Genomic DNA, 16,916 nt, shown 5'->3' on the forward strand with positions numbered 1-16,916 from the left:
TGTTTGCTGTGAATCAGTGACTCAGATTAAATTGAAAAAATGCAATTTGCATTTTCAAAATGAAGTCAGCAATGGCCATGTACACATTTCATTCACTAGAAATTTACTTTACACCCTTTGATCAGAGTCATTGCACCACAATATATCTAACAGATAATGGTTTTGCTTCCATGTCATACCATCTCTTGTATTTATTAGCAACAAAGTACCAGGAAACCAGTTTTGTTCTTCATTTTACCATTTGTAATTGGTTTTAGAGCATAGTTTAAAACAGAGCTGAAAGAAAATACAGGATAAAAATAAAACAGAAATTAGTTGATAAAATCCAAGGGGTGGAGCCAGTAACTGATCACAAAACAGAAAAATAACAGTAAAGCATTAAAAAGAAAAATGTGATAAATATGAAGGGCATGTCCATAGGGAAAAGCTGCTAGACTTCCCTTAGAAATCACATTCTCAATTATCAGCAGAGCTCGATGGGCCAGGGAGGATGGTCTAGGGATGGAAGACAGATTGGTTCTGTGATGGGGGGGATTTACATACATGTAATATGGAGAATGTGCACGCCAGCATGCGTTGTAGCTCACATTAAGAGTTAACTCTTTGCAAAGTCTGCATTATGCTCCCAAGGGAAGTTTCCTTCTAAAGCTAATAAAAAATACCTCCAATCTTTGGTGGATAATGCATTACAGTAACCGCTAAAGATAACTGAGGGCTGACCATTACTTTGCACATCCACCCCCAACTGTGTACAATACCAAAATAAATGCAATTTTCATGGAATGTTAAGAATAAATATACATTATAGTATAATCACAAATTCAACATTCCTTTTTCTCTATCCAGATTACCAAGTCACACGAACAAGCCGAAAGATTCAGCACCCAAATTAACCAAACTTAAAAGAAAACAATTCTAAATCCTACTAAAAATTTGAACTTTGGTATAAGTCTCTCTGCTATGCTTGTTCTAAATATTGGTAGAGGCAACTGATCAAAAGTCATGGGGGTTCTTGAAGTGTATTATCTTTAGAAGACTCTAGCATATAAAGATGTAACAAAAGGAGTTTGTATATAAACTGTTCTGCTTTCAGTGTATTATTTTCAATAATTGCATGGCAGGTCTGCATTTGTTCTACTGATATAGAAGATCAGATATACTGGAGATCATGGTTATCTTGTGATATAGAAGAGGTGGTCCATCCTGCAACCTGGAATATTTTGACAATGTGTCAGGTGTTTAATGTAATTTTGACGGGTACAGTCAGTTTGAATATAGAGACATGTGGCATTGTAGGAAATGAGGATGATGGCATTAAGGTCTACACATACTATGGCACTAAAGGATATTTTCATTGTGGCACCAACATCATTTTAATTTAATCCTAGCATTTCAAATGTGACATCATTAGAATAGTGACAGTGATCACCATAGCATACTGTAATCTTCATGGTGACATGAAATGCAGCAGTCATATTGTGTAATGTGTAAAAACACTACTTTTTTTTGAGAATTTGATGGTATTATGTACTGCAGCCAATTTTTTTTATACATTTGGAGAAATGTCTGCACTTCTGTCAGGTATTTACTGCTATTTAAGGTCTACTTTAGGTATTTCTTCTCACTTAATTGCCTGGTTACAACATTGTCAGAAAGCAGTTACACTTTAAAATAAACTTTTACAATGATTGCAAGTTACTGTTGAATAGCAGGTACCATAAGATTTGTCATTTTTGAACACTGTGTCCTTTTTGAGCTGCTAGAGGCTCTTGGAGTGGAGATGCTATAAAATACTGTCCTTTTGAAAATTGGTATTGATATAGGAACATCCCCCAATGTCACAATCAAGGCACCAAACAATGAGTACATGATTTGGTATCATATAATGCACATTGTACTATTAGTTAACATACATTGGATGCTGTGAGTACTGATTTACTTTAACTTTTGTGTATGTGCATTGTTTCAACTTTGTGGGTTACTCAAGTAATGTGGAAATTAGAAGAGTTTTGAAGCTCATTTTCATGTCATTATATCATAGGGTTAGACATTTCAGGTCCCCACTCTGACCAACCACACTTTGTCAGTGATGAGGTATTTTTATTCTACAGCCTATATTTTCTCTATGTTTGCTATGATGCTCCAAGAGTAGGCCAGCCAAAGGGGGGAAAGTAATAATGACTATTATTTGAGTAAACCGATCTCTTTTTTTGGCATCACATTGTTTTTTATCAGTGTTTCCAAAATGTATTGTAGCTGCTATAAAAACAATTCTGAGCTTGCAATTATTGTTGTTTGCGGTTTATTGACTACTCTTTTCCAACTCTGAAAAACTCTGTGCTACCTAAACCACTCTGAAACCTGACTGACTGCTGTCAGTATAATAGCTCTGGGGTTGTAAAATTACTAGCAATGAAGCTATCAAGGGGCCTACAGCACCTTGGGACATGTATAACCTTCAGTGTTCAAGTAAACCGGGAACATTTGCAGATACAGATCTCTAAACTTGGACTGTTCATGCTATCACCCAGATCTTAGATGTAATAAAAGTACAAGTGTATTTAGTTTATATATGTTCTATTCTGAAAACAAGAGAAATTAGTGATGGCTAGATGAATAAATGTTCATTTTCAATAAATATGTGTGATGTCTGATAGCAGGAAGCCTCCATCGAACATCATTAGAGCTAGGAGAAGTCAGTGTAGAAGATTTTATTCCACTCTAAGTAAGCTGTTCATTTTCAGAACAGATGGGCCTGGCTGCTCATAAGTGTTCAGATGAATCTGTAAAATTTATGACTGTGGAAGGCAATTTGAAAGTGTGTAGATTAGGTTTTATTAATGCCATTTGCCTTCTGCCCAAATTATCTTTCTATTTAAGTTAAAGCACACTCAGTAAATCTTTGACTTGTACACTCTGACTGTCAACGGTCTTCAAATTTTAATTTCAAATTCTTTACCCATGAGCTTAAATGTGTGCTTAACACTGATGGAAATATATGAACGACTATCTATTCTTGTCTAGTAATGTTTACTGAGCTGCAGTGGCACTCTTTCGCACTGCATGCCTTAAGGAGAAATTGCAGGCAACAGAAGATACCAATCAGCAAAGCAGTGCAACTGTATTTAAAGTGAAACTTTAGTCAAGTTAGTTTAGTGAAAATTAAGTCCTGCTAGATCACTTGAGGTTGGCCCCTTTTGCAGGTATAACTATGTAAAACATTAAAAATGAATGTGTACATTGTTCAAAATCCAGTAATACACTTTCTCACCCTGCTTTGCACATGCTCAGTTGCTCTGTCTTTTCCGGTACTGTGCCGAAAATGTAGAGATCGATCTGCTGACAGCCTAAAGATTTACTCTGACCCATGGGCTCTGGGCTTCAGCAAAATGGCAGCCTCCAGCAAGAAGAAACAGGTACAATGCTGGAGGCAAGTTACAGCACACACTACATTTGGTAGCCTAATTGTTAATGTGGAATGTATGCTCCCTCCTAAAGAACATTACGTAACATTATGTAAGAACATTACATATTTTATCTGCTTTAAAGGGGTTAGTTCACCTGTACACAAAATAATGGAAAGGTGAACTAACACTGGACACCCTTGCCATGCAAACCCCTACTGTACTTACCTCTGCAGTTGGTGAGCTGTCAGCACCCTCACAGCCACTCTAGAGATCTGGGGATTTGAAATCCCATTGACAGCTCTGACTAATCAGAATCCATCTGATCCGTACTGGCTGTGGTGATGGAGAAGAGAGAGAAGAGCTAGGGATTTAAAATTCCTGGACTGATGGAGTAGCTGCAAGGGTGCTGACAGCTTGACCACCCCAGAGGCAGATACTGGGGGTGGAGAAGGTGTTAGTTCACCTTTACATTTTTTCCAGTAAAGGTAAACTAACACTTTAAACTCCACAGGAGTTCTGTGTAATCCATTCCAGTGAGGAATTAAATAGTTCCTCAGAGTGACTGGGAGCATACTTCCTGGTGCCAGTGCTTGTGCCTTCTGTGGCCTTCAGTTTCCTGCATCACCAACCACATTCAAACTTTTCAACTTCCAAGGCAAGTTTGAAAGGGATTGGTAGCCACAATAAATACTGTTTTTTTACATCAAGCTGTATATGAGGCACCAGGGAGCCTGAAGTATGTTTGGAAATTCCGCTACTGCATCCCAAACAGGTGTTTTCAGATCACCTGAATAACAAAAGAACGTAGGTTTGGTGAAACCGTCTGCTACAACAATGCCTAGAAGGAAAACCAAAGTACTGATTAGACGTTCTATGCTCCCTGTGTGCATCCTAAGGCCTAATTTTCACTTTTGACTGGAGTTTATTTTAAGGATAACTTCCTCTAACACATTCAAGATGAAGTCTAATTAGCAGAACATTATTTTAAAATGTGCATGTGAATGTGCATAAGTTGAGAGACGCATTTGATCATAAATATAACAAATTAAAGCTTTCATTTATTTTCTGTTGAGTGGTAGATCAGTTAATATATTTTTCAGTGATACCACCTTCATAAATAATGGATTTGTTTAGATGGGTGAGAAGTTGCATGTTGCTCATCCTCAGTAGCTGGAAAACATTCGCTTGTCCAGTGATGGGCTGCTTTCTCTATGGACACAAGGTAGGTGATATTGGCAGACACAATTGTATTGTAATGTGCCCTTTGTATGGCTAAATTGCTTCCTGTGCGCACTCTTTGTTTTTCTGAAAATGTGTGCTATAACATCTTTCTTTCACTGATGAAGTACTGCTCATATATTTACTAATCAAGTGCAGAGCAGATAGCTACGTAAGCTAGATATCAGCCAGGCCCAAGTGTATTTGGGGTAGGTTAATAACATCTGATTTGTGTGTCAATCACACCCTTCCCCATCTGTTCTTACTGGCTGCTGGACATAACTCCAGCATTTCATATACATATTGTGTGCCTCTAAATATACAGGGTATATCATTCCAAATGACTGATTTGCCATGTGTTTAATGGACAATGCAGTAATGTGTTTTTTGTGATTTTTGACCATTTTAAGAAGTTCTATGTATAGCTTCCTGTGTTTGAATGGTCTAAATATGTAAAAGAACTTCAGGCTAAATGAAAATGTAGAGGTGCTGAAAGCACTAAAAGCTGAATTCCAGTTGGTTACTAAAAAACACAATTTAATTGCAGCTGTGTTCTCCTTTTACATAAAACTAACACAATTGCAAGTATCTCTCTGCATTGCAGCATCTCATCATGTCTTGTACAGCAGCAGCAGAACTGCTAAGCGATCTCTGCAGCATGCACGTGTGCTGACAGGAGGAGAGAACAGAGTGAGCAGAGTTGATGGCTTATAAGTGGCAAGCTGCTCCGTTATCGCCCAATCTGCAGGTGAAGCAACACCTTTGTATGAACTTTAACAAAGAAAGTGGTGGAACTCTCCTAGCTTTGCTGTCTGGCAGGGATTTATGAATCATAAAAGTGGCTCAACAGAATTACAAAGCCTCTGGCGAACAATACAGTTCACATATATTTGTGTGTATTAATCTCTTTTCTTAAAATGAGCTTTATTGGAACCATTTAACACTTTTACTGCTTGCAAGGGGGTGTAGCACAGGCCCTAATACCTTTAAAATGTTTTTAGAACTATGCCAGCCCCCCTTTAGCCCAAAACAGGGAACACTCCTCTTGCATCATGGGAGCATGACTTTTTGTACTTCTTTTCCACTTCTGCTCAGCTATGACATAAAAAAATATGCAGAATAAGTCCCATTTTCAACAAACAGTGTGAGAAACAAAGAGCAGTATTTCACTGCAACCTATCAGAATTGTTTTATTAAAATCATGACAGAGGATTGGATGCAATGGGCACTGTGCTTTGTATTTAACTCCTGCTTCTTGCACTGTTCCACAAACATATTTATTATTATTATTTTACATTATATGGCCATTTTAAATGTGAATGTGGTTTTGAGAGGTTTTTTTATGCAAAGTTATTTGAGTATTTGTCATAATGCCCTGAAAATGAGATATTTAACTTATTGGAAGCAAAATAATAACAATTGACCATTGACTACCTCTTCATCAGTTCTACTGGATATAATAGAAATATACGTAAATATTTTATAAATATATATATTTATCAATGGTTCAAAATGAATGACGTTTACATGAAACAACTGTCACATACTGAACAATTGGGATGGCATCACAGCAGACTTGTTGCAGTGACCTTATAAAGTTATGGCACTATAGGATTTTTAGAATTCCTACTTTGGAGGTGCCTTATTGCCATAATAATAATATTCATGTTGTAGCAGCTGAGTGGAGAAATAGCCAACAAGAGGGCTCATTAACAGATGCCTGGCCTTTCTGACATCCCTGTGACAATTGAAGATTCAAGAGGGCTGGAAATAGTTTTGTTGCGTTTTGGGAATTGTTTGTACCCCAGAAATGTACTGTACTACAGACTGTGTACTGCAGATATAATAGATGTAAAGAGATGGTGTTTTCCAAGTTAAAATGGACCTATGCTTAACCCAAAGCTAACAGTCTTGCTGGGATTGATAAACCACAGAGGGACTGAAAATATTACCTTCCCTCACGAAAATGCTGTCCTAGGCTTCTATTAGGACACATGAGCAAAGGCGTAGATCTATGCTACAGGAAAAGATCAGCTAATCTGAAGTCTGATCCTTACCTTTAACAGAAATCACATGGCCAATAGTCCAGCCTTTGGTAACCAAACCAACACTGCAAGGATCCTGCAGCAGAATTGTCTCCATCGAATGTATTTATGTCAACCTTCTATGACTTTTTATTTATTCTTATCCACAAAATTGCTAATGTAGCTTTAAATTGAAATTTAAGTATAGGTCCGCTTTAGAACAAAATATTGGAGGGATTATTTTGTCGAAAGCCAGTGTTTTCATAATTACAGATAGCTACAGACCAACAATGATGTTAAAATGTGCAGGAACAATTCAATGAAACCTTTCCCCAACCTTGGCAATAAACATGCATGTTTTAAGGTGCCTGAACATGTGTGTTAATGTTTATGGAACAGGGAGGAGGGAGAGCAGCCAGACACCTCTGAGGCGGATTGTTGCTGTAAGAAAGATCAGAAGACTTTTTGTATTGGCCCTACTGCTTGCCTGTTCTATATAAGACTGAAAAGCACCAGCAATGGATTCCCTTTGACTTTCATTATTTCAGCTCCATGTAGTTTACAAAAACAATATCTGCCAAACAGTTTTTTGTCTGATGCAGCAGGTTTCAAAAATCACTATGGAAGTTCTTACAAAATTGCATCTGTCATTTAATGGTGCACAAATTAACAGGGTTTCAATGTCTTACCTGTGATATGAGTGTAAGAATACCTCACTGCCACTAATGCAGCTTGCTTCCCACCATTAGCTGACAGCTTAGGGCTCTTGCTCTCTCTGTGGGAGCAGCTTCTTGCTGCAGCAGTCCATCACACCCTTTACCAATTCATGCCAATCAATTTGCAACCAGCAAAGCTCACACTTCCTGCTGACTGCAGAGCTATTGGTGATTCCATATGGGGCATGGTAACCACTGCATCAATTTTATTTCTCTCAAAAAGAGAGCTGTCCCTCTTAGCTGCAAGCTGGTAGCGGGGGACAGGCTGTATTAGTGGAACAATGGGTGACATTTTGTAAAAGATGTCAATTGAGCTTTAATTGTTTCCTGCCAGTGCTGTATATTGGTATATTATTGGTTTGACAAAAATTGACCCATGGACAATGCTAGAAGATAACAAGAAGCCAGTTCTGTATTGCAAAATATCTTTAGGCTTAATTTCATTTTCTTAAATAAGTAATATGTTGCCCAATATAGCAACAAATCAGATTTTTTTTATTCAATCTGTCTCTTCTTTTATAGGGCAGAATATTCCTACTTCATACAAACGAGGCCCATTTGTGTTTACCATGGACTGCTGGTGTGACAAGAAGTCAAACTCATGGACTGTTTTCTACTGTGACACATGCAGCTTGCACATATAGTGTGATTTACACTAGGAGCCCTTTGATATGAAGATTCAAGGAGCTTGTATGTGATAGAAATAGACTCTCCTAACACACATTTCATATATATATATATATATATATATATATATATATATATATACACACATTATCCACAAATCACTTTGTCTTCCACTTGATCTAAAAACCTGAATGTGAAATATTGCCATTGCATACATGTTGCAAGTCTATGTTGCAGCCTCACAAAAGGATGGAACTATCTGAACCAAGAAATATGAGCACCCTATGCTCAAACGTATGCAGCATGGGCATGTTCAAATAAGGTCTTTTGTCTTCAGCTGCCCCAGAAAAACAAAAAAACAAAACCATAAAAAAGACTAATTGTGAAATTAAATAGCCCCACTCCCAAACGGTTTCCAAATAAATAAATAAATAAATATATTTAAAAAAAAAAATAAACATATTAATGAAGAATTTCAGTTTCTTCATAGATTTTGTATCCTTCTGTTTTATTTTCTTGATTTCCATTTGCTGTTTCCCGTTTTTTTTTTCTTATTTTTGATTTTTTGGAAATATTTACATCTTCACAGTAATGCCAACAAGTAGCTCCTGCGTCTTGCTCTCTTGCTCTTTTGCGGTGTATGTGCTCATTGCTCTGTATGTTCGTGCAGTTGTACATGTTTGTGTATCAATGACCAATTTGTCGCAACTTGGGTATGCGTAACAGTCTATATTCTGGCACACGTGAAAGTGTGTGTGTATGTGTGTACACCTGGGATAGGATATATGTCTGTGTACCTATATGTAAGAGTATCCATAGAAGTTTTCTCTCAGACATCAGGGCGCTGCCTTCTCTTGCATCATTTTGTTCATATTTGTAGTGTTCGATCAGATCTGTGCCAGTATGTCCTGACACCAAGTGTTCCCCCAAGGTCATGGCTGTGTTTGCGTTCCGTTGGAAGCCAAAAGTTTCTTGTCTTTGGAGGATCCCCGCCGATGGTGCTCTGCCATGTCAGGCTCGGAGCGCCGTGAGTTCTGGCAGCTTCGCGTTGGAGTGCCTGGCGGTCGACTTTGATGTCCATTCTTCTCATCTGGTGGCGAGAAGAGAAGGTGATCCAGGGAACACTCCATCTGGGTTCTTGCTGTTATATTTGCTCCTAAATGAAATCATTAGTTGCACTTATCGCTTGTAGAAGGAACTTACAACCTAACAGTCAAACAGAGAGCCGAATGCAGGTTGACAACAGAAATAATGACATATGACTCAGTTTTAAAGCAGATGTATAGTCCAAACTCATGTCTAACCTACTGTACTCCAAACAGGTGGTAAATGAAGTTGTGAAAATACAATTTATGAAGGATGGTATGCTCCAGCATTGGTAAGTTGGCCCCTGCTAAAAGGGCATTGGGGATGGATGTATAGAACTAACAATTTAACAACTAGCAATGCCCTAGCATTGGCCTTCTCTTCAAACAAGATCATGTGACTGATGCTGCTGCACTGGTCACGCAACTGGCACTGAAGGAAGCCTGGAAAATTATTTCCTTCGATAATGGTAAGTACTTCGGACTTAGGTTAATGTTTATTGTTATAATGCTGCAAAAGTACAGTGTAACAGACGTGTTTATACCACAGATCAGCTTTATGGGTCTGTCCAGTGAAAACTGTTATTTCAAATTTGGGTGGATGTAAGAAGGCTGAATTGCCATCAGCTTCTCCTAACTTTGGGGAGATTTCAGCAACTGTATTTTCAGATCCTCCCGTCTACCTTGGACAATAGAGGTTCTCGCTATTTTGCATATTATATTATGTATAATTTATATTCCACAGGACCAGCCCCATAGTACTCCAAATGAAATCAGTTTCACAAAAAAAGGAGTATAGTTTTAGTGAATTTGTAGCCAAGCCATTGAAGTATTCCATCCACTTCAAACTTGACACACCACGTCACCCAGGTGCACTCTCAGAAACTTACTTTCCATATGAACAGGTACAAATAAACCCCATCTAGGAATTTGTAAAATGCAATATATTACATTTTTGGCTTTAGGTTTATTAATGCTTTAAAGTGGAACTCTACTCTTTCAATCAACATTACCATTTACCATATTTAATTCTTATACTGCTAGCATTAGTAAATAGATAGGAAGGTATATTATACACTGCTCAAAAAAATTAAAGGAACACTCTTTAATCAGAGTTTAGCATCAAGGCAATTAAACTCCTAGGATATTGATCTGGTCAGTTAAGTAGCAGAGGGGGTTGTTAATCAGTTTCAGCTGCTTTGTTGTTAATGAAAGTAACAACAGGTGCACTAGATGGGCAGCAATGAGACAACCTCCAAAACAGGAATGGTTTTACATGTGGAGGCCACTGACATTTTTTTCCCTACTCATCTTTTCTGACTGCTTTTGACTAGTTTTGCATTTGGCTATGGCCAGTGTCACTACTGGTAGCATGAGGCGATACCTGGACCCTACAGTGGTTGCACAGGTAGTCCAAATCCTCCAGGATGGCACATCAATACGTGCCATTGCCAGAAGGTTTGATGTGTCTCCCAGCACAGTCTCAAGAGCATTGGGGAGATTCCAGGAGACAGGCAATTACTCTAGGAGAGCTGGACAGGGCTGTAGAAAGAGCAGGACCGGTATCTGCTCCTTTGTGCAAGGAGAAACAGGATGAGCACTACAAAATGACCTCCAGTAGGCCATTGGTGTGAATGTCTCTGACCAAACAATCAGAAACAGATTTCATGAAGGTTGCCTGAGGGCCGAAGTCCTCTAGTGGGCCCTGTGCTCACTGCCGGGCACAAAAGAGCTCGATTGACATTTGCCATTGAACACCAGAAATGGCAGGTCCACCACTGGCGCCCTGTGCTTTTCACAGATGAGAGCAGGTTCACCCTGAGCACATATGACAGACATGAAAGGGTCTGGAGACGCCATGGAGCATGTTATGTTGGTGGAGGGTCAGTGATGGTCTGGGAAGGCATATCTATGGAGGGATGCACAGACCTCTACAGGCTAGACAATGGCACCCTGACTGCCATTAGGTATCGGGATGAAATCTTTGGACCCATTGTCAGACCCTACGCTGGGTCCCAGGTTCCTCCTGCTGTACGACAATGCCTGGCTTCATGTGGCGAGAATATGTAGGCAGTTCCTGGAGGATGAAGGAATTGATACCACTGAATGGCCCCATGCTTGCCAGACTTAAATCCAATAGAACACCTCTGGGATATCATGTTTTAGTCCATCCAGCACTGCCAGGTTGCACCTCAGACTGTCCAGGAGTGCAGTGATGCCCTGGTCCAGATCTGGGAGGAAATACCCCAGGACACTATCCGTCGTCTCATTAGAAGCATGCCCCGATGTTGTCAGGCATGCATACAATCATGTGGGGGCCATACGAACTACTACCATTTTGAGTTTCTGAAATTAAATTTCAGCAAAATGGACTAGTCTAATGCATAATTTTTTCACTTTGATTTTCAGGGTGTCTTTGAATTCAGTCCTCTGTAGGTTGATAATTTTAATTTCTATCAAACGATGGGGCATCCTTACGTTCCTAACACATTACCCAGTCCATATCAGTATAGATATCCAGCATAATATTTTTCCCCATTGAGATCTGATGTGTTTTCAAAGTGTTCCTTTAATTTTTTTAAGCAGTGTATTTACATGCGTTAATTTTTTTTTTTGCATTTCTTCAGATACTTCCTGGTTTCTGGCCTAAGCCAAATGATGTCATACATCCCAGGAGTCTTTATGGGCATTTATTTATCTTTTGACTGGAGGAAGGGAGGAGGGGCTTTCTCAGCTAAGCACACCCTCCTGCCTGTATGCTCAGCTAAGGGCAGATGGTGTTTTTCAAGGTGATTTCTTAACAAAATAAATTAAGGAGGCATGGATGGATGGACAACTTTGCTTTTAATTTGAAAATGAATTAAATAGAACTTTCACTTTGTAGTGCTCAGATATAGTTAAAGGAGAAGTATAGCTTAAGCTTTTTTGGCTACACAGGAGTGTAGTTCTTCTGCATAGCTGCACTCCTGTGACCCGTTTTCAGCTGACAGTGGGCTGAAACCCGCTGTCGGGTGATGTCACAGGGCCAGCCCAGACTCTGAAAAGATCCTGGCTATATGGTCAGGATTCACCCAGAAGCCTAGACTGGCACCTGGCCACCTCCTCTAAAGCCCAGAGCTCCAGTGAGGGCTGGAGGGGCAGATCAGAGAGTTGGTGACTGACAGACACCAGCTCCCTGCTCATGGAACACTGAGAACTGAGCGATCAGTGCTCTTTGATCATTCAGTTCTCAATCTTAGAGCTGGTGGGGACAGATGCAGCTTTGGATCGATGCTGCATCCACCTAGGTGAGTATATGTATATTTTTTTTGCTTAATCCATACTTCTCATTTAAGTTCTGCTTTATGTCAAAGCAGGCATAGCTAGTTTCTGCTATAGGTGACTAATTCTGGGGTGCAATTATTCTCAAAAGACTGCCCTGCTCAAAAATCATATGCCGTGCTGTATACTACCTGCATTGAGCATGTGTAATAGCAACGGTACATACATATTTAATGAAACATTATATTAGTACATGGAAGTCAATGAAGGACATAATTGCCTTGCTTTTCTGGTTAATGCACATCTTTAGAATATAATGATAATCTTGTACATACCTGCTAGGGCCTGAACTGAAGGCTGGTCATGTGTGCTCAGCAGCTGCGCCTGAATTGTTTCTACAACTCTCTTAAATCTGCGACTGGGACCTGGAGAGACATGAACAGAACAGATAAACAGGCAGTGATACCACACAGATGTAAGTACATCTCTCATGAGACGTGAAAATCTCTTCGTTACAAATCAAAATTCAGATGAAATTATCATTACTGTCATGTTTACGAATCTCCAAATCACAATAGTAATAAATTTCCACAAATCCAAAATGAATTATATTGAAACAATGAAATCTATTCATATTCATTTGTTTCATTTGGATAACATGATGCAATAGTTTGTTAAAAGAGAAGTAGGGCTTTTTCCCCCCTATTTAAACTTACCTAGGTGGATGCAGCATTGGTCTGATGCTGCACCTGTGAGAACTCAGCGATCGCATGACCACTGATCACTGAGTTCTCCTCTCCACTCTGAGCAGAGAGCGGAACTGTCAGTCACACTGGACTGTGGAGGGGGAGGGAGTTTCTCTGAGAGGCTGAGCCAGTTGCTGCACCAGACTCTGAGATGGATCCCGACTTTGAAGTCGAGATCTTTCTCCAGCCTGGACTCGCTGAGGGATGTCAGCCAACAGCGGACTTCAGTCTGCTCTCAGCTGAAAACGGGTCACAGGAGTGTAGAACAAACTGCACTCCTGTGATCCACAGGAGAAGTACAGCCAAAAAGCTCCTTCTTCTTTAATGTTTGAAGCATCCAAAATAATGTAATGACATACAGTCAGGTCCATAAATATTGGGACACAATTCTAACATTTTTGGCTCTATACACCACCACAATGGATTTGAAATGAAACGAACAAGATGTGCTTTAACTGCAGACTGTCAGCTTTAATTTGAGGGTATTTACATCCAAATTAGGTGAACGGTGTAGGAATTACAACAGTTTGCATATGTGCCTCCCACTTGTTAAGGGACCAAAAGTAATGGGACAATTGGCTTCTCAGCTGTTCCATGGCCAGGTGTGTGTTATTCCTTCATTATCCCAATTACAATGAGCAGATAAAAGGTCCAGAGTTAATTTCAAGTGTGCTATTTGCATTTGTAATCTGTTGCTGTCAACTCTCAAGATGAGATCCAAAGAACTGTCACTATCAGTGAAGCAAGCCATCATTAGGCTGAAAAAACAAAACAAACCCATCAGAGAGATAGCAAAAACATTAGGCGTGGCCAAAACAACTGTTTGGAACATTCTTAAAAAGAAGGAACGCACCGGTGAGCTCAGCAACACCAAAAGACCCGGAAGACCACGGAAAACAACTGTGGTGGATGACCGAAGAATTCTTTCCCTGGTGAAGAAAACACCCTTTACAACAGTTGGCCAGATCAAGAACACTCTCCAGGAGGTAAGTGTATGTGTGTCAAAGTCAACAATCAAGAGAAGACTTCACCAGAGTGAATACAGAGGGTTCACCACAAGATGTAAACCATTGGTGAGCCTCAAAAACAGAAAGGCCAGATTACAGTTTGCCAAACGATATCTAAAAAAGCCTTCACAGTTCTGGAACAACATCCTATGGACGGATGAGACCAAGATCAACTTGTACCAGAGTGATGGGAAGAGAAGAGTATGGAGAAGGAAAGGAACTGCTCATGATCCTAAGCATACCACTTCATCAGTGAAGCATGGTGGTGGTAGTGTCATGGCGTGGGCATGTATGGCTGCCAATGGAACTGCTTCTCTTGTATTTATTGATGATGTGACTGCTGACAAAAGCAGCAGGATGAATTCTGAAGTGTTTTGGGCAATATTATCTGCTCATATTCAGCCAAATGCTTCAGAACTCATTGGACGCCGCTTCACAGTGCAGATGGACAATGGCCCAAAGCATACTGCAAAAGCAACCAAAGAGTTTTTTAAGGGAAAGAAGTGGAATATTATGCAATGGCCAAGTCAATCACCTGACCTGAATCTGATTGAGCATGCATTTCACTTGCTGAAGACAAAACTGAAGGGAAAATGCCCCAAGAACAAGCATGAACTGAAGACAGTTGCAGTAGAGGCCTGGCAGAGCATCAACAGGGATGAAACCCAGCGTCTGGTGATGTCTATGCGTTCCAGACTTCAGGCTGTAATTGACTGCAAAGGATTTGCAACCAAGTATTAAAAAGTGAAAGTTTGATTTATGATTATTATTCTGTCCCATTACTTTTGGTCCCTTAACAAGTGGGAGGCACATATGCAAACTGTTGTAATTCCTACACCGTTCACCTGACTTGGATGTAAATACCCTCAAATTAAAGCTGACAGTCTGCAGTTAAAGCACATCTTGTTTGTTTCATTTCAAATCCATTGTGGTGGTGCATAGAGCCAAAAATGTTAGAATTGTGTCGATGTCCCAATATTTATGGACCTGACTGTAACTAATTAATCCAAAATTAGTTTTGTTCCAGTCATTCTTTTGTATCCGTTTCATTTTATTTTGCATTAACATTTTTCATTATTATAAAAAATGAAATTAAATGATTAATGTAAAGAATTATTACGTTATTCCGAAACTAAACACATTTTTTCATTGTGCACATCTCCATCTATTCTAATATATAAATACTCAAAATGCTTTAATATATAAGAATTTACATTGCCATGCCTTTTTCGTTATGTCTCCAGATTTTCTGAGTCATACGAATGCCTAAAACTGAAGGCAGCATTAACAAAATCCCAAAACTTTAAAATAAGCCAGGTGTCCGTCATAATTTAAATCCTGTCTTTTTACCATTAAATTTGGCAATACCTTTCAATATTTCCAGAAAATTTGAGAAAAATTGGAATAGGTGATATGAATTGAAAAATGCAACCTGGTCATTTGGAACATCTCCATTATGTTTTGTGTGATACATTTCCTAAAAATTATTTTTCTATCACTCCTTTTCTGTCTCATCTGCCTGAGCTGTTCAATCATATCTCACAAATTTGATAGACCAAACAGTATTAAATGAAATAGACACAAATGTCACCTGATCACACTGACCATGCCATTATTGCATAGACTACATCTACTTTCCTAAGTCTCGCCTTTCCAGGGAAAATCCAGCCATAACTGATCAACTGGGAAGTAAGAACAATTAATAAGAAAACAGTTCTAAACAGCAACCCCTTATATAATCCTCCAGCAGCACATCCCTTCTACAACTGATTAAAAAAGGATTGTTCAGATTTAAAAAAAAAAATTTTTATTAAAATAAATTTCAATACATACAATAAAGGGAAAATTGTCTACTTTGTAAAAAAGATTGCAATCAAAGTGAAAGTTACCGAAGTGTATTATGATATTGTATAATGTATTAAAAGTATAAATGAAGCATTCATAAAGGACTTTAACATTGTGTGTATATGTTTTTTTCTGGTTTAATTTTTTTGTGAATGGGTAGGGGTGTTGTATAACCCTTATTGTTACGAGGGGGATTTCCGGATTCTGATAAGCCCCTCATCCACATACACCCACAACCACTAGGACTTGTGGGGAAAATGCCCTTGTTTTCATCAATATGGGGACAAAATGCTTTGCCAGGGGTGCCCACCCTATGGAAAGATACCCCTCCCATGTTGAGTGCAGATGTCCTGGTATGGCTCAGGAAAGGAGATCATCCCTCCATTTTCCTGGCCAGAAATGGTGCATGCTCACATAAGGGTCTGATCTGGATTTTTGTGGGGATCCCCACACTTCTATTTTTTGTTTTTTTGTGCGGGTTTCCCCCAAAGGATCTGGTTGTAATTTGAGGAGGACCTGACACTGTTCTTTTATGCTTTTTTGTTTGGGGTCCCCCCTAAAATTTGTGCAAATCTGATGGGCTTTATTATGAGTGAACCCTCAAATTTTTTTCGTTGCTTACATGACCATGGATTCCCTTCATCTATCCCAGACCCTTTTCCTAGATGAGCATCTGATATACATGTTAATGAGGACCCCAATTGCCATGCAAGGTTCCCATAGTTCATACCAGGCCCTTTAGGTATGGTATGAATTTTAAAGGAGACCCCCATGTGAAAAACAAAAAAATAGGTGATGTCACCCCAAATTCAATAGCAGACACTTCAGTTCTGATATGGATTCAAGGAGGAACCCCATGAATAAAAGAAATTGCATGGTTTCCACCTAATTCAAGCTTAATTCGAGCATGCATGAAAAGGATGGGGGGAGGATGAGCATGTCCCCCCCTGAACCATAGCTCAACATGGAAGGGTATCCTT

General features: G+C 39.3%; 1 protein-coding gene across 3 annotated transcripts in view; it reads right to left on the reverse strand.

The window, feature by feature from the left end:
- Positions 1–220: 220 nt before the first annotated feature.
- LOC149451183 (serine/threonine-protein kinase BRSK2-like) overlaps positions 221–16,916 on the reverse strand; it is a 425,864-nt gene continuing 409,168 nt past the window's right edge. For 2 of the 3 annotated variants that reach the window (XM_089691015.1, XM_089691017.1), the window contains 2 exons: positions 12,674–12,763; positions 221–9,148 (listed from right to left, as the gene is read on the reverse strand). In XM_089691015.1, coding sequence (XP_089547141.1) covers positions 8,925–9,148; positions 12,674–12,763 — 314 coding nt within the window. In that variant the 3' untranslated portion in view covers positions 221–8,924. The remainder of the gene's footprint in view (positions 9,149–12,673; positions 12,764–16,916) is intronic. The other variant, XM_089691016.1, reaches the window with a different exon arrangement.

Source organism: Staurois parvus, unplaced genomic scaffold (genome assembly GCF_062004578.1).
Source record: "Staurois parvus isolate SC_StPar_1 unplaced genomic scaffold, SC_StPar_1.0 ptg000548l, whole genome shotgun sequence".
In the NCBI taxonomy this organism is placed as follows: Eukaryota; Metazoa; Chordata; class Amphibia; order Anura; family Ranidae; genus Staurois; species Staurois parvus.